This window comes from Xenopus laevis, chromosome 4L (assembly GCF_017654675.1).
Source record: "Xenopus laevis strain J_2021 chromosome 4L, Xenopus_laevis_v10.1, whole genome shotgun sequence".
Taxonomy (NCBI): domain Eukaryota; kingdom Metazoa; phylum Chordata; class Amphibia; order Anura; family Pipidae; genus Xenopus; species Xenopus laevis.
The window spans coordinates 25,950,208-25,973,177 of NC_054377.1; the positions used below are offsets into that span (position 1 = coordinate 25,950,208).

General features: G+C 39.0%; 1 protein-coding gene and 1 long non-coding RNA gene across 2 annotated transcripts; one reads left to right on the forward strand and one right to left on the reverse strand.

Annotated features, from left to right (window-relative positions):
* Positions 1-9,372: 9,372 nt before the first annotated feature.
* On the forward strand, positions 9,373-14,664 carry LOC108713901. The gene is made up of 3 exons (XR_001935239.2): positions 9,373-9,599; positions 11,301-11,346; positions 14,381-14,664. It is a non-coding gene; the product is annotated as an uncharacterized LOC108713901 (long non-coding RNA).
* Positions 14,515-22,295, reverse strand: LOC108713902 (guanine nucleotide-binding protein G(I)/G(S)/G(O) subunit gamma-3). The gene is made up of 3 exons (XM_018257611.2): positions 22,137-22,295; positions 17,179-17,281; positions 14,515-15,110 (listed from the first exon to the last, which is right to left on the reverse strand). Exons 2-3 carry the CDS (start codon positions 17,275-17,277, stop codon positions 14,982-14,984), a joined length of 228 nt encoding a protein of 75 aa, XP_018113100.1. The 5' UTR covers positions 17,278-17,281; positions 22,137-22,295; the 3' UTR covers positions 14,515-14,981.
* Positions 22,296-22,970: the final 675 nt, after the last annotated feature.

Here is a 22,970-nt window from a genome sequence, read left to right on the forward strand (position 1 = left end):
CTTTAGCATCTTTTGTAGTAAAGCAACCATTTAATGAAGGCAAAAGTGTTTAGTAGGCACTTGATCAAGTGGTGAAACTACCATTTCCCCCCACAAATGAATCCAAAAATGATGTTTAACATAGGAAAAGGCACAAAGAAAATCTACCCAGAAATTATTTTTAATGCAGTTCCCAAATAGTGCCACCCCCACACACAACAAATCATCCCAGACACACAGTCGGAATTGCTTGTGGCACAGTTGTAAAATGCCTCACAATAAACCGTTTAAGGGACACTGTCATGGGAAAACATGTTTTTTGTCAAAACACATCAGTTAATAGTTCTGCTCCAGCAGAATTCTACACTGAAATCCATTTTTCAAAAGAGGAAACATTTTTTTATATTCAATTTTGAAATCTGACATGGGGCTAGACATATTGTCAATTTCCCAGCTGCCCCAAGTCATCTGACTTGTAATCTGATAAACTTCAGTCACTCTTTACGGCTGTACTGCAAGTTGGAGTGATATCACCTTCCTTTCCCCCCTAAGCAGCCTAACAACAGAACAATGGAAGGTAACCAGATAGCAGCTCCCTAAAGCTGGCCATATATGTTGAGATTTTTAAAAGATCAGATCCTGATCGTGAGACCACGATCTTCTCGGAACTATCGTACGAATTTACCATCAACTAAAAAGATCAATTTGCCAGGAAAACAAAGGGGAGATGCCTGCTTGGCCCTGCAAACATAGATAGATTGCACTGGGACAGACAAAGATTTTTTGACCTGGCCGATCAATTTCCTGACATATGGCTGAAAAATCGTAAGATGTACGATTGTTCGAATCTCGCTAACCGCACGATAATTTCGAAGGATTGGTCGGACTTCGCTAAAATCGGTCGTTCGGCAAGAGAAATGTTTGCGTCTCTGGGGACCTTAACACAAGATAATAGCTCCCTGGTAGATCTAAAAACAAGACTCAATAGTAAAAGCCAAGCCAAGTCCCACTGACACTGATTCAGTTACATTAATTAGGAGAAATAACAGCCTGCCAGAAAGTGGTCACATGAATAACAGCCTGCCAGGCACAAGTCACATGACTGGGGCAGCTGGGAAACGGACAATATGTCTAGCCCCATGTCAGATTTCAAAATTGAATTAAAAAAAAAAAATCTATTCTTTTGAGAATTGGATTTCAGTGCAGAAGTCTGCTGGAGCAGCACTATTAACTGATGTGTTTTGAAAAAAAAACCATGTTTTCCCATGACAGTATCCCTTGAACATAGGAAAAGGCACAAAGCAAATCTACCCAGTGAGTATTTTTCAATGCAGTCCCCAAATAGTGCCTCCCCCACACACAACAAATCATCCCAGACACTCCATGGGGTTTGCTTGCGGCACAATTGTAAAATGCCTCACAACAAACAGTTAATAATTAAACTGAGTATAGAAATTGGGTACAGGGCATTTTAGAGTCCGCATAGAAGTACTAGAGCAATAATGCTAATCTGGCACAGAAAGGATTAAAATAAATGTTCTAATAATACATCTGTGTACATTTACAAATCTGTGTTTTAACCTAGTTCACACTTTAAGTGCTATAAATGATGGAATCTACGTTGAAGACATAGAATTACTACACCATGAGCCTGCACAGCAGATCTTGGTCAAAAGTAACCCTATGGAAATGAATAGAAACAATACATTTGACCCAGAAAGCTTTACGTGTCTTATTATGATTGATTTCTGTAGTTTACCCTCCCTTTTTTTTTTTTGTTTTGTCTGTTTTGTTTTTGAAAACAAAGTTTACCTTAAAAATAAAAAAAAAGTAACCCTATGGGAAGAATGCAATGTATGGTACCAATAATGGGACACATTAGATGGATCTTGAAGGGTTAAAAGATCTTCAGTATAAGTATTGTGCATTTGGTAACCGTTCTATATTAGGGGGGTTATTTACTTATCTCCAAATGCAAAAATCACGAAAAAGTGATTTTTATTTTTTTTTTAAAATAAAATCAGACATTTCAAAAAATCACACATTTTTCGGAATGTATTAAACCCTGGGGATGGAAAAGTCAGAATCTGAAAATCCGGCATGTCAGACTTGGCGAGGTTGCATATAAGTCAGTGGGAGAAATCCCAATGATTTTTTGATGTGCGCTGGGTTGCCCGAAGTTTTTGGTTAAAATTTCAAAAAAATCGTGAAAATCGGATCGAAAAAATCGTGAAAATCTGATTTTTTTCCCCCACAAAGCTAATTTTCGAGAGAATGTGATAATAAACAAGCGTAAAAAAACCCGAGCAGATTTGATCGGAATTTGTAGCAGAAAATATTGAGATAATTTTGGACTTGGATAAATAACCCCCTGGATGTATCAACGGGAGAAAGCAGTTATTCTCCTGACAAAGTTTTGTAAAATTGTGAGCTTATTTTAGATATAGTGTGTGTGTATTTTTGAAGTAGTGGCAAGTAGGGATGTCCCGAATCCAGCATTCGGTTTGGGGTTCAGCCAAGTTTCGGCCGTTTAGCAAGACCAAATCTGAATCCTAATTTGCATATGCAAATTAGGGGCGAGCAGGAAAATCTCATGCCTTTTTGTCACAAAATAAGGAAGTAAAACATGTTTTCCCCTTTCCACCCTAATTTTCATATGCAAATTCAGGTTCGGTATTTGGCTGAATCTTTCGCGTAGGATTCGGGGGTTCGGCCGAATCCAAAATAGTGGATTCGGTGCATCCCTAGTGGCAAGTTAAAATCATTCTTCTTAAAATCATTAAAGGGGTAGTTCACCTTTAAAATAACTTCTGGCCAATTCTAAGCACCTTTTCAGTTGGTCTTCATTATTTATTTTTTTGATTGTTTTTTAATTATTTGCCTTTTTCTTCTGACCAGCTTTCAAATAGGGTCACTGACCCCATATAAAACAACAAATGTTCTGTAAGGCTACAATGGTATTGCTACTTTTTTATTACTTCTCTCTCCTTTCATATTCCAGTCTCTTATTTAAATCGGTGCATTGTTGCTATGGTCATTTGGACCCTAGCAACCAGATTGCTGACATTGCAAACTGGAGAGCTGCTGAATAAAAAGCTAAATAACTCAAAAACCACAATATCTCGTAATATCATTCTCTAAATTACTAATATACTTTAAAAAATGTGTACTGTTTTTATAAGAAACCTGACTGTATGCAGTGAAATCCTCCCTTCATTTACTGCTGTGGATAGGAATTGTCAGATGGTCCCTAACTGCTGGCAAGTAAACAATCATACTTATGAACAGCAGGGGGAGCCCCAGCCTTACTTCCCAGCCTTTCAGAACTCCAGCAGCTTTGTTTGTTTCCCTGTTTTGATCATTTATGACGATCCCCAAGAAGGCCAGACCACACTGAGCATGTGCACAAGTCTTGGTCTTGAAAAGATGTTTAACAAAGTTACAAGATGGTGACCCCCTGTGGCCAACTTTGAAAGCATAAATCATTTGTTTGATTAGGCTTGTGGTGCAGTAAGTTCATGTTTATGTTTAGTATACAAAATACAGCATTTCTAGCCTTATTCTATTTTAGACTTTCCTTGTCCTTTAAGTACAAAAAAATTTTTAAAAAGTTTTTTTTATGTTACTGGTGCTTTAAGGTATGAAGATCCAAATTACAGAAAGTTCCGGAAGTTATCCGGAAAACCCAAGGTCCCGAGCATTATGGATAACCGGTTCAATACTTATTCTGGCCCATATAACTATACAAAGTTTACCCAGGGCTGGAGGTGGGAAACCACAAAACACAGTATTATACCATGATTGTCACATTTGCTACCATAGTACATCAGCACATAATATCTATTCTTCAGGTGGTTGCATTGAATTCCGAAATGTTGAGTTGAACAGGTAAAACTGACTTTTTTTTATAAGCTCTTTGGGGCAGAGACCTCCTTCCATTTGTCTCTAATTCTTAAATGTAACCGTACTTTGCATTATTATTGTGTTGACCCATGTTTGTTCTATTCATGTATCGTTCTTCTATACAGCGCTACATACACAAGTAGCGCTAAATAAATAAAATATACGTGCAATATATATTGTGGTGTAAAATACAAACTGGTGTTCATTCAGACAATTTTGAATTTGTTATTTTATGATTTTCTGGTGTATGAACATTATTACATTTAAAGGAGAACTAAAGCTTAAGTAAAGAAGTAGTTAGAAATGTTGTACATTATATTTTGGGTTTCTGTACCAGCCCAAGGCAACCACAGCCCTTTAGCAGGGAAGATCTGTGTCTCCAAAGATGCCCCAGTAGCTCCCCATCTTCTTTTCTGCTGATTCACTGCACATGCTCTGTGCTGCTGTCACTTACTGAGCTTAGGAACTGACTCACAATATACAGTACACATAGAATAGAAATGTCACAATATAAGGCTGATTAATAATTAATACAGATAATTACTACATGGCAGCACAGAAACCAGTGCAATTAGCATCAGAATTTAATAATCAGCCCTGTAGCATCAGCTTATATTAGCAACCTAATTTTCTGCTGGATAATTAGTGACGAGCCCTAAGCTTAGCTTCTCAACAGCTGCTCAGAGCCCACTGAGCATGTGAGTGTCACAGATACTTTCCAAGATGGTGACCCCCTGTGACAAGTTTGAAGTCCTGGATCATTGCTGCTATTGACAAGCTGAAACTTTAGGCTGATGCAATAATTTCAGTATATAAAATATGGCATTTTTAGCCATATTAATTTTTAGGGTTTAGTTCTCCTTTAAAATAAATTTGTCCTAATGCCACTTTTGTGAATTCTTCCTATGAAAGCGAACTAAACGCTGCTGTTTTTTTTGGGGGGGGGAGGGGGTTTATCCAAATTCTTCGTAATGCCACTTTTGTGAATTCTCCCCTTGGAGGAGAACTGACTTCTGCTATATTGTTTCGTGGGGCAGGAGCCAACTGAAATTAGAGTTAAAGGGGTGGTTCACCTTTAAGGTAACTTTTATTATGTTATAGAACGGCCAGTTCTAAGCAACGTTTCATTTAGTTTTCATTATTTATTTTTTATAGTTATTTGCCTTTTACTTCTGACTCTTTGCAGCTTTCAAATAGGGATGCACCGAATCCACTATGTTGGATTTGGTCGAATCCTTCATGGAAGATTTGGCCAAATACCGAATCCGAATTTGCAAAAAGTGGAAAAATTGGTTTACTTCCTTGTTTTGTGACAAAAAGTAATGTGAAATCCTGCCCATAATTTGCATATTTAAATTACGATTCAGTTCGGCCAGGCACAAGGATTCAGCCGAATACAAATCCGGCTGAAAAAGGCCGAATCCCAAACCGAATCCTGGATTCGATGCATCCCTACTTTCAAATGAGTAAGAGTATTTATCAATGGGTGAAAGTGAAAGTCCATCCTTTGATAAATATGCTTTTCAACAAGGAATCTTTTTTTCTTGTGTGCACAACCCCCCCCAGCCAAATGAGTTCATTTAACCCATTTTTTGCCATACGGTGCAATGCATACAAATGTACTAAATAGCAACTCCAAGTTGAAACGCCTGTTGGTGTTTGTATAATGAGCAATTTGCAGGAGGCTTCAAAAGATGCATGAATGTGTGTTTTCTCAGTTGCACCAGACATAACAATCCACATATTATAAACTACTGTATTAGGATAAATTATGGGACAGGCAAGAAATATCTTGACTTGGGGAACATTTCTCGCTGGAAATTAGTTACTGCACGAATTCAGGGGCAGGTTTATCAAGGGTCGAATTTAGAGTTCATGGGAGTTTGCAAAAACTCCCATGAACTCAAAATTCAAATAAAAAAACACCAATTGAAATTTTTCAAAATCTGGTGAATGGGATGGACCCACAAACTCGAATCGAATTCGATTCAAATTTTTTCTCCTAAAAAAACAAGATTTTCAGGAAGGCTGCAAACAACTCCAAATTGATCCCAGGATGTCCCCCATAGGCTAAAACATCAATTCGGCAGGTTTAAGGTGGCGAATAGCCAAATTCTACAGTACAGTACATGATATATTTCAAAATTCGAATTTGATTTTTTTTTTTTTTAAAAACTCGAATCGAATTTTAACTAATTCCCTAGTCGAATATCACTAAAATAAACTTGAAAATTCGAAAAATATAATGCAGTGTTGCCCTGCACTTGTAATACTGATGTGTTTGCTTCAGAAACACTACTATAGTTCATATAAACAAGCTGCTGTGTAGCAATGGCGGAAATTGAAAAAAAGACTATATGGCACAGGTTAAATAGTGGATAATAAATAACACCATTATGTTCTAATTTAAAACTTTTCTTAAAATTCTTATTTTTTTTTGGTAATCCTTTTGTACTTAGTTGTAGTATTTAACTAGTATGTTTAATTTTGCACAGTCTAAAAAAGTGGATCAGGATGCATTTCACTGCATAGTGTACCTGTATAACTATGCATGTGACAAATAAAGAATCTTATCTACAGAGCTTATCTGCTATCTGCTGTGTAACCTGAGCCTTTACTCTTTTGAATGGCCCCCATTGCTACACAGCCGCTTATTTAAATAAACAATAGTAGTGTTTCTGAAGCAAACACAGCAGTTTTATCAGTGCAGGGCAAAACTGCATTATATTTTTATTACTTTTAAAACATTTTTTTTTTTTTTTTGATGTTACTGTTCCTTTAAATCTTTAGCAACAGAACAGGGGCTGCATTTGCTCTCTACACTAGTGGAGCCAAATTTAACTGGTCACTCACTCATCTATCAGAACAATAGATGACAGGCTGGCACAAATATTGCTGTTCAGTTTTTTTATTAAAAAAAGGTTCAAACACCCCTCGCAATGTGCATACATTGATAGCCTTACTATTTCTAGCCCACATGAAGCAAAACGCCATGTAGGCCTATGATTATGAAATTTGCCAAGAAAAAACGACTATTGACTTTAAAGGCAGAGACACATGCTGCTATATGGGGAGATTAGTCGCCCAGCGACAAATCTCTTCTTTTTGGGCGACCTATCTCCCCGAACTGCCTTCCCACCGGCTAGAATGTAAATCACCGCGGGATGGCACTCGTAACGCTTCTTTTTCCGCAGTCGCTCAAAGTTGCCTCACGAGGAAACTTGGGCGACTTTGGAAAGCCGACGGTTTCCGAGTAGTGATGGCGAATCCATTTTTTTGACGCCGGCAAATTTTTTCGATGGTTTCGAGAATTTATTCGCCGGCGGCGAATTGCGGGAATTCACCGCGGATTCGCGCCTGTCGAATAAATTCGCCCATCACTAGATTCGAGTGCCATCCTGCCAGCGATTTACATTCTAACTGGCGGGAAGGCAATTCGGGGAGATTAGTCGCCCGAGTGATTTGTCGATGGGCAACTAATCTCCCCAAATAGCAGCATGTTTCTCTGCCATAATGCATTAGGACAAAAAAGTCACCATAAGAAAAAACGCCCATTGACTTTAATGCATTTAGAGAGAGAAAATTTGTGGCCGGCATAAAAATGTTGCCGTTTCTTCAAAAAGTATGAATAAATGCCATTTTCTATGCTGAAATCCAGCTGTTTAACAGTTCTTCTCTTTCTGCATCATTTGAAATCCTGGCAGGGAAGGAGGATCTAAATACTGATGTTACAAATTGTAATAACTACTCCACAGCTTACAGACAGCATGCAGGAACTACATAACCCACAATGCATTGCACTGTGATGCTCTGTTCCTTATTGAAATCATGTGTGCAGGGAATTGTGGGGTTTGGAGGATGCAGGCTGAGGACAGATGGCTGCTTATACAAAGTAACAGTAGTCAGCCAGCTCAGCAAAGTAGTCAGACAGATCAGAAGGAGAGCAGGAGGCTAGGCTTAGGGAACTGTTCCAAACCATTAAAAATCATTAAGAGTCTGCATATTGTTTAATTGATTTAAATAGCAAAGTTGCTTGAAATTATGTTTACTTTTCAAAAAGCTTAAGTTATGATTGTGTGGAGTTCCCCTTTGAGATAAGAAGGTCTCTTGGCAAAACTGAGACTAGCAGCTTAAAGGGCAATTCACTTTCATTAGCAAAACGCTTATAACATAAAACAGTGCACAGAAATGTGTTCAAACTTTGATAACCTGACAAATTTTCTAAAATGGACGTGGCCATAAAATGGTCTTGAAAAATGTTCTTGGCTAAAGGGTTCATTGAGGAATGTGTGAAGTTTCAAAAATTGGCCCCACACAGGACTCTAGTGCACACTTCATGGCCATGGAAAGGGATGCTGGTGAGCATTTTCTGCATGCTCAGTAACCCTGGAAGTGCACTTGCATACATCCCAACTGTCCCGTTTTTCTTGGGACAGTCCCGCTTTTGACAGCTCAACCCGCAGTGCCGCATTTGTACGGAAATGTCCCAACTTTCTCTTTGATCTCCAGCACTGAATAGCCAGAAAAAGATAAAATGTTTCTAACTTAATTGGTTTTTGGCAAAGAGCCCATAATAGATGCTTCAGATACTTTTGTAACAGTTTTAGATAAGGGGGTCTCTGATTTGCAGTTTAAGAGTAAGGGCACACCTGGCGATTCCCCAAATGGCTTCCCCCTGTCTTCCTCCGGCTATAATGAAAAACCGCCTGAGGCATGGCACACTCGGCGCTTCGTATTCCGGAGTCGCCCGAACTTCGAGTGAGTTCGGAATACGAAGTACCGCGTGTGCCATGCCGCAGGCATTTTTTCATTATAGCCGGAGAAAGACGGGGAAGCCGTTCAGGGAATCGCCAGGTGTGCGAGATTAGTCGCCCCAAAGAAGAGGCGATTAGTCGCCAGTCGACTAAATCTCCCCGAACCGCCAGGTGTGCCCTTACCCTAAAGGGCAATTCATCTTCATTATCAAAAGTGTAATAACACATAAAATCCACAGAAATGTGTTCAAACTTTCATAACCTGCCAAATTTTGTAAAATGGACATGTAATTATGGGGTGTGACCAAAAAAATGGGTGTGCTCAAAAATCTGTGAAATTATTCCGCACTATTTGATTAAAGGTCTCCTTTTTTTGCATTAAGAAAGAAAACGTGATTCAGAGCCACTTTCCAGTGGTGTGATTTTAACAAGCATCAGAATGCAGTTCAGCATATTCATGTTATTGGAACATTCGGATTATTTTAAATGGGCGTGGCTTATTCAGTTGCTCATGTTGATTATTATTTGCACTGACAACATGGCGTGAGTTCTGTTTGAGAGGTGTCTGTCAAAAGTGTGGCACTGAAACTCAGCTCAGGGACAGTGGCAATATACAGACATCGAACCCAGAAAATAGGGGTCAAAATAGAACCACAATCAGGGAAGCAAAGCAAGCGCCGACCCCTCATTTAGCTGTGTCTTTAAATAAAGTTTGAAAAAAAGGCGCGACTTTGGACTTGCTGACTGTCCAATTAAAATGAAGCGCGGGTGCATTCTAACTTGAAATAAAATGGCTGAAGAGAAAAAGGCTGCCATGTTCCGTCGGAGCTCTGGGCTTCTCGTACATGCCCCACCTGATCTCGGGGGTGAAGCGAAGGCCCTGAATGATGCGCTGGGAAAACTAAGCGCTGTCACTAGAGCGATATCCGCTAATGTCCGCCATATCAATGAGAGTCTGGAGAGGTAACGCAGCAGCGGGATTAACCACAACAAGGGTATTCGGCTTCGGATTGGTCACTGCCTGATGGCGGTCGTGTTTTGATTGGTTCAGGGTGTTGATGGCAAATAATACGGCTGTGCTGGTTCTGGGTAGTAATAGTTCCCTTTGCAGTTGTGCAGGAACCATTTATTGATCTTATTCAAGATTACTCTAGTATGGTGTGATATTCTGAGAGAATATAATACTTTTTAATTATTTGTGGTTTTGTCGTTATTTAACATTTTGTTCAGCAGCTTTCAAGTTTGTGGTTCCAGCAATCTGGTTGCTAGAGTCCAAATGACCCTAGCAACCATGCATTGATTTAAATAAGAGACTGGAATAGGAGAGGGTCTGACTCAAGCCTGGACTGTCAATCTGTGGGTTCTGGCAAATGCCAGAGGGGCTGCTAAAAGGTGCCATAGAAAGTCACTATTTAGTGGGCTGTATGGGCCTATGTGTACCTGAAATGCCAGGGCCTATTTTAATTCTTAGTCTGAACCTAGATCTGACTAGCATGATGACTAATAAAAAAGAAGCAATAAGAATACATTTGTAGCCTTACAGAGCATTTGTTTTTAGATGGGGTCAGCGACCCCATTTGAAACTGAAAAAAGTCAGAAAAAGAAGGCAAATAATGTAAAAACTCAGGGTCGGTGGGACACCGGGAAAAAACCCGGTGGGCCCAGCCCTCGGGCCCCCGCTGGCCCAGAACTACTCCCCAGAAAAGAAACGTAATTCTGCAGCGCATTTGGGTCTTTTTCGCACGTGTCCTTTGTGCGTTCATGCACGTCACATTCTTTGTTCGTGCAGCCATGTCACATCTTTTGCACGCGCATGCACGTATTTTGCTTGTTCGTGGAGTCGGCAAGCTGGGGGTCAGGAGGGGGCCCCGGGCCCCCAAATCCGACCCTGTAAAAACTAGAAATAAGAGTAATGAAGACCAATTGAAAAACTGGTTAGAATTAGCCATTCTATAACATTCCAAAAGTTAACTTAAAGGTGAACTGCCCTTTTGACGCAATGACTCCATTAGTTTGTCATTAAAGTAAACCTTTAAAATAAGTGAGTGTAAAATTGATTAGGGTGCTGTTCTAAGCACTTTTGTCGTGTACTTTCATTATTTATTTTGTTTTTAATCCCAAGATATTAAGGGATACATGTACTGTTAATATGAATAAATTAATGCATTTTGTTACAACAGCGCCACCTGCTGGTCAGTTTCCCACCAGTCTGACCAAGTAGTCAAAGAAGAAAGCAAGAGGCTGCTCTGATGTTTTTCTGATTAGGAACAAAATTAGAAACCTTTCTCACATCTTTCCTAAGCAGAAGAACATCAGATCAGCCTCTTTCTTTCTCCTGACAACTACTTGGTCAGACTGGTGGGAAACTGCCGCTGTTGTAACAAAATTAATTCATTCATATTAACAGTATATGAATCCCTTAATAGCTTGGAATGAAAACAAAATAAATAATAAAAGTACACAACAAAAGTGCTTAGAATAGCACCCTAATCAATTTTACATTCACTTATTTTAAAGGTTTACTTATCCTTTAATCGCATAACGCTTAACAATGGAGGAAAATCCTTGCTGTCTTTGCTGTATCCTCTAACTAACCATAACAAGTTCATGTTGATTTGTCTCCCTTTATTCACATATGTTTTTTTTTTTTAATTTTCTCTACAGGATATTGGTAGATAAACCAGATATTGAAGAGCTGGAGAGGATATTAGTAAGTCTTCAACCAATGATATTTTAGGCTGCACGTCCCTCGTGGTTGAGCATTTTGGCCAGTTTTGATCATACTGCCCAACTGTCTGGACGTGTGTATTACCTCTGGGTGCCATTTGACAGCAATCGCATAAATTTCATCTTCTTATTCTCTGCTTGGAATGGTGCCACAGCTTATTCCTCAAAACTGGCTTCCAGTTAGAGCTGCCATCTTCCAGCCATTGAACAGAAAAACACAATCTGGCTATCTCCATGGATATATAAATTGCTTAAAGGGTTGTTCACCTTCAAACAACTAGTTGTTTTCAGATAGATCACCAGAAATAGGGACTTTTTCCAAATACTTTCTATTTTCTATGTGTCACCGTTTTTCTAATATTGAACTGTAAAGTGTAATTTTTCACCTTCTAAAGCAGCTCTGGGAGGGGGGGGTCGCCGACCCTGTAAGCTGTTCTGAATTGATACATTTAGTTGATACATTTTTTATCTTTGTCCCTGCTGAGCAGAATCTCTGGGTTTCATTACAGGCAGCTGTTAGAATTGATACAATAGTTGCTAATACTCAAGAGATGCTGCTGAGAAATGTATCAACTAAATGTTGCAAAATTGTAACAGTTTAGAGTCTGCACCTGAATTACTGAGCTGCCAGACTCAAACACCAGAGACACGAACATTCAACTTTAAACTAAGATTTTGGAACAACAGTAAAACATAAATGGAAAAAAGTCTTTATTTCTGGGGAACAATCTGAAAACCACTGAACTGAAAAAAGTGTTTGGAAGGTGAACAACCCCTTTAATATCCACCAGCCTACAGAACATGTCACCCTGTGTATACCCACCTTTAGGCCGATGGCAGAGGGAGATTACAGGTATTTTGCACAGCAATTTTTTTCTATTCCAAATAGGTGGCATCATAACTTCCCAAATCTTCATTCATTAATCCCAAAAAGGGTTTTGGTGTTCACACTTCTAGGTGACGTACGGTACGGTACATGTAAAATTAACTGTCCGTTAATTTCATGCATATGATGTGCAGCTATTGCATTTAGGTAAAGACTCGGGTTCAACCCAAAAAATCCAACCTATCCGGAAAACTGCATTCTTTGAGAAATTTGTATAATAAAACAAAGAATACCATCAAATACACATTGACCCCTTTAGCAATACTGTATTTATTTATTTATTTCCGGTGTACTGCGGTGCGTGGCACATATTCTTTCGACACGGAGCACCGGCGGCTTTAAAACATTCTTTTATTTGATAATCATTAAAACATCAGACAGATCGCATAACCGCCAATACGCTCGACACGTTTCGTGGACAAAACCACTTCCTCAAAAGCTTTTGATGAAGTGGTTTTGTCCACGAAACGGGTCAAGCGTATTGACTGTTATGCGCTCTGCCTGTTGTTTTTAAAGATTTTCAAATAAAAGGATGTTTTAAAGCTGCTGGTTCTGCGTGTCGAAAGAATATTGTTGAAATCTTCACGCATCGGGAGCGGTTTGCCTAATGGAACAGCGGAGATTCATCAAAGGTTCAATGAGTGCTCCCTGCTTTTTTGTTTTTACATTGATAGTCCGTGGCACATAGAATTACATTTTTACAATCTGTCATGCTATCCACCTTTCAAACTATACACAGGTGTGAATGGTACCTTTGGACCACAAAGCTGTAAATCTTCAGCCTTCAAATTCAATATGAAACTACAATTAGTGACAAGGAATGGGGGAATGTGGGGGTTTCCGTCTGGTCCCCTAATCAATATCAGGCCATAAATAGGTCATAAATATCGATCAGGCAAGTTTGATTTTTTTTTTTTTTAATTAGATCCACGACCACATCCTCTAGTTGATGTGGTCCTGCGGCCCGTCGGCATCCATTTGCATCATTGTAATCCAATCATTCAGCCCCAGGGCCGAACGTTCGGATTAACCCAATATCACCCTGCTGTTAGTGGGCACATTGGGTTAAGATCCTCTCGTTTTGCAACCTCTCCAAATGAGCGGGTCTAATAGTGTATGGCCAATTTAAAGGTTAAAGGGGTTGTTCACCTTTGAGATAACTTTTAATATGTGATTTGCAATTGGTTTCCATTTATTATTATTTAAGGTTATTTAGCTTTTTATTCCGCAAATCTTCAATTTGCATTTTGAGCAATCTGGTTGCTATTGTGCAAATTCCCTTCGCAACCATGCATTGATTTGAATAAGAGACTGGAATAGGAGAGGCCGGAATAGAAAGATGAGTAATAAAAAGTAGCAAAAACAGGATTCGGTTTGGGATTCGGCCAGGATTCGGGTCTTTTTCAGCAGGATTCGGCCGAATCCTTCTGCCCAGCCGGATACCGGGGAGGGAAATCTCGTGACTTTGTTACAAAACTAGGAAATAAAAAAAAAATGTTTTCCCCTTCCCACCCCTAATTTGCATATGCCGAATCTTTCTCAAAGGATTCGGGGGTTCGGACAAATTCAAAATAGTGGATTCGGTGCATCCCTAAAAACAATACATTTGTAGCCTTACAAAGCATTTTCTTTTTAGAAGGGGTCAGCGACGCCCATTTAAAGGCCATCAGAAGAAAAAGTCAAATAACTATAAAAAATAAATAATTTAAAACTTGCTTAGAATTGGCCGTTCTATAACATAATAAAAGTTACCTTAAAAGTGAACCACCAATTTAAGGATACTGTGCCACTGCCCATACACTGCATGGGCTGCCTTTCTTTTCTCTGGATCAGAGATGCCCGAGCTGCTTCTCTTCATCTGCCAATGAAACATAGACTGGCAGATATGGTGCATTGGCAAATATTAATGTATTCTAAGGAATCAGCAGGCTGCCACCTAATGTACCTAATACAATATGGAATTAAGTTTTGTACAATAGTGTGAATTGGTTTGTGTATGTCCATCTTTAATCTGTGGGAAGGCAGGCTTAACTTGCATTTGGATGAAGCCACCCCCAATCCCATAATTTTGGGGGGCATTGTACATAAATTAATACATTACAATAACAATTTTTTTTTTCCTAATTCACAGAATTTCCTAACAGAGAAGAAGTAGAGATTCCCTGCATCTGGCAGCATCCCCAGTGGACTTCTCCTCAGTCTACTATACAGCCCATTGTACTGTGGACTATTCCTAAATAAAATGGGACACCGTAAGGAACAAGCTAACCTACTGGAATGTAACCCATTTATTGGGATGGACACATGATTCGCAATTACATTTTTGTACTCTATGGAAGCTTTAGCACAACCACAAACTTGATTGCGTTACCAATGTAAATAGTTATTCTAGTCTTAAACATTGCTTCAGTTTGATTCAGGCTGTTTTTTTTTTTTGGCAATGTTTATTAATCACTGTTTCAATTTACAAATAAATACTGATGTGAACATTCCCACAACCCAGGGCAGGGAAAGGAACAGGAACAGGTGAAGTTTCCAACAATCCCCTTGTCTTTGATATGAAGGGGGGTATGTTTTTACCAACATTTCTGTCCTTTAATAGGAAAGAAAACGGCATTAAAACCACGCAAATGGTGGAGAGGAGAGTCAATAGGACAAAGGGATTTCAGTAAAAGGGTTTGGGAATGGTGCCAGTAGCCCGGTCCAAGGGTGTGTGCGCCTTAGTGAAGGTGTCAGAGGAGGGCACAGAAGAATTTCTTCTCTCTGAAAGGGTTTTCCGAGGTGGGCACTGGAGTTATAAGAGGATCTTCACAAGTGTGAGCATCGCAGAATGTCATGAGATCTGAAGCTGCTTTAGAGACCTGCATTGGGTGGGAACACAGGAGGCAAAACATTAGATTTCTACTTGATATTTTTGCGAGGTGGCAATCACTTCTAAACAATCTTAGTATATGAAGTGCATGTTTTAACACTCTCCAGTTGGACTTGGAGCAGCTCAATTCTACACCATACCATTTATAGTGATTCTTAAGTGCAACCACAGTGAACAATCAGTGGCAGATTTATTTAAGGGTTGAATAATAAGTTGGTTTTTTTTTGTTGTCAAAATTCAAACATTCGAATTTACATTTTGATAGGGGGATTAAAATTCGAATGTGTGAAATTTATCACACCTCGACCATGGAAACAGTCCTAATTCAAATATTCTCCACCTCAAACCTGCCAAGTTCCTGTACAAGTCAATGGAGGTCCGCTGAGCCATTTGGAGATGTTAATAGTTTTCCTGACATTCAAGGTTTTGTTTTTTTTTCGGGGGAAAAACTCGGTTTGTACGAATTGAATACGATTCAAATTTTTGGGTCGGAACTTTTCAATCGAATATTGGACATTCAAATTTTTTCTTAAATAAACTCCCAGTCGACCTGTTAAGTATATTCGAATTCACATGAATTTGAAATTCGACCTTTGATAAATGGGCCTCCCCCGTCAAACACAAAAAATCACCCTTTATTGCCAATAATGATCCCTTGAAAGTTACTGTGCTGGTGCTTGCCATTTGATTTCACATCCGAAAATACCCCAGAACACATGTTTTTTAGTCAATATTCATCATGGGACAAAGAAGGGTGAATCGGGGGATTTTGGCATTGTGTATTTTGTGAATTAAAGAAACATGTCAAGCACTACCTTCATACACAGGTACATATGGGAGTATTAGGAGGCAACAAATGAGACTGTAAGGTCTATGGCACATTGCCTCTCCCTGCATGGTGTTGCTTCTTATTTGTTGGAATGATAAACTCTGTCAAAAACTTGTCATTAGCAAAAAAAAAAAAAAATGCACTAACTATTTTGACCACTAATTTCTGGGGTCATTAGATTCTCAAAATATATTGAAGCAAATAAAAAGCAATGCAAGGCATTGATCAAAAGCACATGTGTAACCCTTATTTTACTTTACAACTAGGCACATGTTACTGAGGTCCAATAAAACTATAAATAAATGATCAAATACCATGAAAACTTGATCATATATAAGTAATGCAGTGAGAGGTAGAAAAAACAGGAAGACTATGGGCGCCCGCCCAGCAAATCCGGCACTGCCGACACTGGGAATAAGATTTTTTACTTGCAAAAATCAGAAGATTTTGTGGTTTTTGGGCAAAAATCCAAAAAAAATTGTGTTTTTGGGCAGAAAACCTAAAAAATCTGTATGATTCTAATTTTTGTACGATTTTCACAATTTTTTCTATTTTTTTCCTGAACTGGAATTTTTCAGGAAAATGCATTGATAAATAAGAGGAAATAACCTGTGCAGATGAAGTATATTTTAGAATATGAGATAAATTTGGATTTTGATAAATAACCCCCTAGAATTTCAAAGTATGTTATAGCCCTAAACAAACACGTTTCTTACCTAAAGTAGCAATCGTGCAATACAGACAAAAGCAGTTATTTGCATTTCCTCCTGCCTTATTTGACCCAGGAACTTATAACTGAAACTACTAGTTAGTGTCTATCCAGATGCATTCTGCGAGTGTTTTCTCCATTCTGGAATCTGCCATGAGAGCCATGTGCTGCCTGTAACATGCAACATACATCTCCAGGCCACTGTGAGGCCTATTTATCATACTGTGTAAAAATTGGAGGAAAATATCACCAGTGATGTTGCCCATAGCAACCAATCAGCAATTCGATTTCAGCAGTCACAAGTTAGAAAACTTAAAAAACATCTAAATGGGTGCTGCGGGCAACATCACTGGTGATTTTCTCCTCCGATCTTTATACAGCATGATAAATAAATGAAAACTAGTTTCATCCCCATTATGCTGTATAAACAAACACATTTTAAAAACTAACTGGATTTACTATGCAAGTGCAAGCTAAATGGTAGATATCGGACACAAGTATTTACATATTTGTACACACCTTAATACGACACATGGAGGCTTCAATCTTCAGCTGCTCCACCATTTTTCTTGCCTGTCCAACACTCAGAGTGCTGTTCACTGGTGTGTCTCCTTTCATTGTGCTGCATGGAAAAAGGCGTTAAGAGGGTATTTACAGTGAGGGCTGTGAATGTAGCATTTTCTCTCTGAAGTGGCTGCACTGTAGATATATTAGAGAGTTGGGAGATAGGTCTGGGTGCCTAGAAAGCAGGCTGGTTTGACTTGGCAAGAAGATTAAACCTGATGGATGTTTGTTTTTTTACTTACGCAACTTAGTAGCTATAGATATATAATTTATTTTTGGAGCAATGAAAGCCAGAAATACATCAATGATTTTGTATGATTTGCTGTATAAAAAGCCACATGGAATATTACATTTGTGGGTCCTCGCATAATAGGTACATTAGGGCACTCTCTGCTGTGCACAGAGACAGCTGTTCATGAGGAGGCTACACAATGGGCTACTATACAGGCCTTTAAATGGGTTATACTATGCAATTATACATTTTACCAAAGAAAACATTTCTAGTTAAAAAGGACACTGATCCATATTTATCAAAATTTGATAAAGAGCTTGCCTCTAGAAATTCCATCTCTATTGATTTGTATGGAATTCCTATGAAGCATATTCACCAAGGAGTTATTAATATTTCAACCTTTGATAAACAGGTCCATAAAATTACATACAAGTGAATAGAGAGTCATGGAATTGCCTTTTGGTGACCTGTGTCAAATGCTATTTCACCTTTTAATAAATAGTATCTGGCTTATACTGTAGCCATTGATAAATAATACTCCACACTGGAGTTAGGTGTAGGTTACAGGCTCACTATAGGTTCTCACGGGTACCTATCAGGATTACAAATGGGAAGTGATAGTGCTAATGGTCCTTCTCTAGAATCTGTAGGATAGTGGTAACCAATCACAGCTCTACCTTCGCATGGGTAAAGAGAGACTGCAGTTCAATGTCATGTCCATAATAACTTCTATAATAATTTCTATGCTGATCCTGCCTTTGTCTGTCACTAGTAGTTGGTGGAGGCAGCTAAAAAGTGTGGGCAACTGATGTCCTTGCCTTAAAGGGCATGTAAAGGCAAAAAAATAAAATCCCATTTTACTTTCTTTAATGAAAAAGAAACCTATCTCCAATATAATTTAATTAAAAAATGTGTACAGGTTTTTATAAGAAACCTGACTGTATGCAGTGAAATTCTCCCTTCATTTACTGCTGTGGATAGGAATTGTCAGACGGTCCCTAACTGCTGAGCAGGGAAACAATCATACTTATGAACAGCAGGGGGAGCCCCCGCCTTCCTTCCCAACCTTTCAGAACTCCAGCAGCTTTGTTTGTTTCCCTGTTTTCATCATTTATGACGATCCCTAAGAAGCCCAGACCACACTGAGCATGTGCACAGTCTTAGTCTTGAAAATATGTATAACAAAGTTACAAGATGGTGACCCCCTGTGGCCAACTTTGAAAGCATAAGTTATTTGTTTAGGCTTGTGGTGCAGTAAGTTCATGTTTATGCTTAGTATACAAAATACAGCATTTCTAGCCTTATTCTATTTTAGACTTTCCTTGTCCATTAAGCTTCAATAATACTTGGCCTGGCTCTGATTGGTTGAATTACTACAATGCAAAGGCCATTTTATAAGCCTCTCACTGCCGAATGTGCAAAAGTCCGCATGCAATGGAATAGAGGTAAGCACACTGTCTTTTCAATGGGGAATTAAAATCTTGGAAGTTATAGTGAACTTTAATATCCTTATTATATCCATATTATTTTACAGTAGAAAGTACATTATTCTCTACACCTAAAATAGGTCTTTTATCAGTACTTCTTCAACAACATTAAGTATAAGTAAATCAGGACACATTTGGGTTGATATACAGTATTAAGAAATCTGTACTGATATTGCATATTTGCAATAAGATGTATGAATACAATTGTCAGACATTTGACAATCTCAGCCTCTGAGTTTATAAATGAAGTGCAGTGCCTTGCAAGATTGTATGATTGTAAGATTTCCAAACAATTTTAGTACTTCCTCTGGAAACACAGGCAAAGTGCCAACTATCCTATTTCTCATATTTTGCATGCAATGATTTCAGCTTTTCTTTTCTCTGCATAAACACCCTAGAAGCCTTCAAATTGAATTTCCCATTATGTACCAGAGTCACATATCCAATTGCCGATTATATACCCTTATGGTATGTTCTATCTCCCCATATTTGCTTAATGTAATTGTAAAACGATTACATTTCAATAGTACAGTTTTTTTATAAACTGTTTATTAGAATTTTCTAGATTTAGAATCAAATTTAATAGTACAGTTTTAAGGATAACCTGGGGTAATTGTTGGTGGGCCAATCAACATCAGATAAAACTACTTGAAAAACATTATCTCATTTGCAACCAAGTGTTCTCCCCATCAATAAGCATCAGCCAGGCGGAAAGGAGTGGTCAGTGAAAAATAAACAAACAATCGCCTCCCTTAACACATTAAGGTCAGGGCACACGCTCAGATTCGGGGATATTGGTCGCCCGGCAACAAATCTCTTCTTCGGGGCGACTAATCTCCCCGAACTAGAATTTAAATCGCAGACGGGATGGAATGCGGAGCACTTTGTTTTCTGAAGTCGCCCGAAGTTTCGACATTCGGAAAACAAAGCAATTCGAGTGCCATCCTGGTGGCGATTTACATTCTAGCCGGCGGGAAGCAGTTCGCCTGACTAAGGAAAACAAAGCGCTCTGAGTGCCATGCCGCCAGCAATTTACATTCTAGCCTAGTATGCGAGGCAGTTCGTGGAGATTAAGTAGCCCATAAAAAGAGGAGATTTGTCGCCGGGCGACTAATCTCCCTGAATCTAAGAGTGTGCCCTGACCCTAAGACAAAATAGAACAGCTTTGATGGAAGCCGAGTTGACTGCATGCAGCAGCAAATACAGCATTCAGCCCTACCGGATTCTTTAACCGTTCTATTTATTTTAGTTAAGTGCAGGACAGAGTGGAGATGGCGGGCCTGGAAAAAATGCCAGTTAATGCACCTGGGGAGAATTCTGTTATCATAAAAATAATACAAGGTGCACCACTATATAACACATATTTATATACTTATTTATATAATTTATATGAGCAAAAGCAAATAACTGTATGGCCCTCTCTTTTTGCATAGGGGTATTATAATGTGGAAAGATGAATGGGTCTTCCCCAAATTGTTGCCACAAAGCAGGTCCCAATTGGGATTAATAATAGGCCGAAATAGCCTGCTAGTGACTGTCTTTGGCAACTTACAGCAGCCCCTCTGACATTGGAAAGAGCCCACAGCATGCCAGTCCGGGTCTGCCAATAAATAGGAAGCACAGAGTTAAAATTATATGCTGTAGAATTCAGCTTGAACTCCACACCACTATACTTCCTCCACCAAACTTTCAGACCAGCTGCATTGCCCCTGGCATCCACCAAGCTCAGAGTTGTCTGAGAATCAACATGCAATTTTAGAAGGGTTGTGCAGATACTTTTGGCCGTATAAAGTGTACCAATACCTTTGGCCTTAAATTAAGTATTTTTAATCATAGATATAAGAAAGTGGCTAATTTGCACATACTTAATATTAATAATAGTCCCCAAACTTATATTCCTTGCTACTTAAGTGCCTTGCAAAATCCCTAAATAAATTATATATATTAGTTATAATTATTGAGTTTAATAAAGCAATGCTACCATGAATTGTTTGTATTTGCTAATGGTATCCCTTAATGTAACCTCCATAACTCTATGCCCTGAGCCTGCCCAGCCAAAAAGCAATGCCCATTCTATCTGCTAAACATTAGAGACCAATGCACACAGGCTAAAGGCTGAAAATACTACTAAAGGTACATCTACTAAATACTGACTTTAAGGGAGCATATACCTATGCAATGAGTTATTTTGTGGGGTTCTTTCTCTTTGGGTTTCATTTAAATCAAAATAGTCTATTTTGATTAGTGTTATATATACAGTAGAACCCCCATTTTTTTACGTTTTTCAGGTGACCAGAAAAAAATGGTGCAAAATCCAGGAAAATGTAAAATAAGGAAACATATTATTCATAATATATAAGTGGGACCACAAAAACAATATAAAACGAGGAAAACTTAAAATCAGAGGATGTAAAATTGAGGTTCTACTGTATATATGTGTGTGTATAAAATATTTACATAAATAGGCATTATGTAGCTGTGCGCATATTCTGTGATAAACCTATATAGTGACATAAACTATCCTGTGGATCATTTTATTTCTGGTGACACAGGCCTCACATCGCCTCTTAGCCAATGTGCAATATGTTTGGTCAGAAGGCCAGCACACACACTTGATACCATTGCTATCAAATATCTGCAGCAGATGTGACTGAAAGTAGCCCTGCCCTCCATCTTTACTGAATATTAACAGAATATTTTTCAGTACCAAACAAAATCATTACCGACAAATGCTACTTGTGGCGAGGCCTTGGCTTGCAAGATCCGATTTACTATATGCCTGCTCTTCAGCCATTCATTCTCTCATCTCCATCCTTGGGTATTATCACAATTATTCATTTTCTTCATCTGCTCAGCCGTGGCTTGTGAGATCCACTGGCCTGAATTACTATATGCATGCCCTTCATTCATTCATATCTGTCCTCGGTCATCATCATCAAACCACAATGCATTTCCCTATCTTTGCGTGTCACATATTCTTTACTGCCTCCTAGATTCCCCTTTCTAGATTTATCCACACACAATTCCAGGCCATTTGCAAGGATGGAACTGCAGGGAGGGGCACATTACTCCCACTGGGCAGCAGAACAGCAATAAATGAATTGTGCATCATTACAAAATTGTGCATCCATTACAAAATATACCCTGCACCTCCCTTCTCCTCTGAGCTAGAAATTTTAATTTGTGGTACCCACCTGTCTGTCTGGTAGTGGAGGGATACAGGATGCTGATCAGTCGCTTTACTGCAGCTGTACCATACACACACACACACCCTACAACAAAGCAAATGGGGGAGGAGAAACTGAAGGAGGATGGGAGGGTGAAAGGAAAGGCAGGATGACAGAGGACTGAACCATCTGAAATGAAAGCACAGTGCTGAGGTTTTGGGGGGGGGGGTGGAAAGGAGAAACAAAAGAAGGAGAGATGCTGGGAGTGACTATCCTTATGTATTTCATTATAATTTATTTATACAAAAGGCTTATTGTTTATCCTAAATGGCATCCAAATGTGACCCTAAGCAGACTGAGCATATAACTATTATTAATAAATTAATTTATAAAACACCAACATATTTTGCTTTACTGTAGATATGGGTACAGACAAGCTGATACAATGACAGGCTGATACAATGTACAGTATAAAGAGGGTCCTGGCTGTAAGGGCCGACAATCTAAAAATAGTGGGGGATAATCGAGTCACATGATATAAAAGTAGGTAACAGTATGGGGGAAGTTTATGTTGGTCCTCTAGCGCTCTGTGTGTATGCGCTGACAGGAATCAGCCTGGTCTACCAGGGCATCCGGAGAAAACCCAGTAAGCCTTGGTCCTGTTGGACCCCAGGGTAAATTGCCTCCACTGACAATGTGTAGCGGCAGCATGGTGGGGAGAGGATGGTGGTCAAGCCTTGACTTGGAACTTCCAATGGACCCAGGTACTCCAGTGTAACACTGCAATAACTGCATGCAAAATCATGACTGGAATAGAAAATTAAATCCATGTAATTGGCTAAGACTATGGCTCATGGGGTG

Excerpts from the sequence above, each read along its gene's own strand:
- LOC108713902 (XM_018257611.2), bottom strand. The coding sequence starts at position 17,277 with ATGAAAGGAGACACACCAGTGAACAGCACTCTGAGTGTTGGACAGGCA. Across the intron at positions 15,111-17,178 it reads CCTCCATGTGTCGTATTAAG|GTCTCTAAAGCAGCTTCAGA; the intron begins GTGTGTACAAAT and ends CACCCAATGCAG.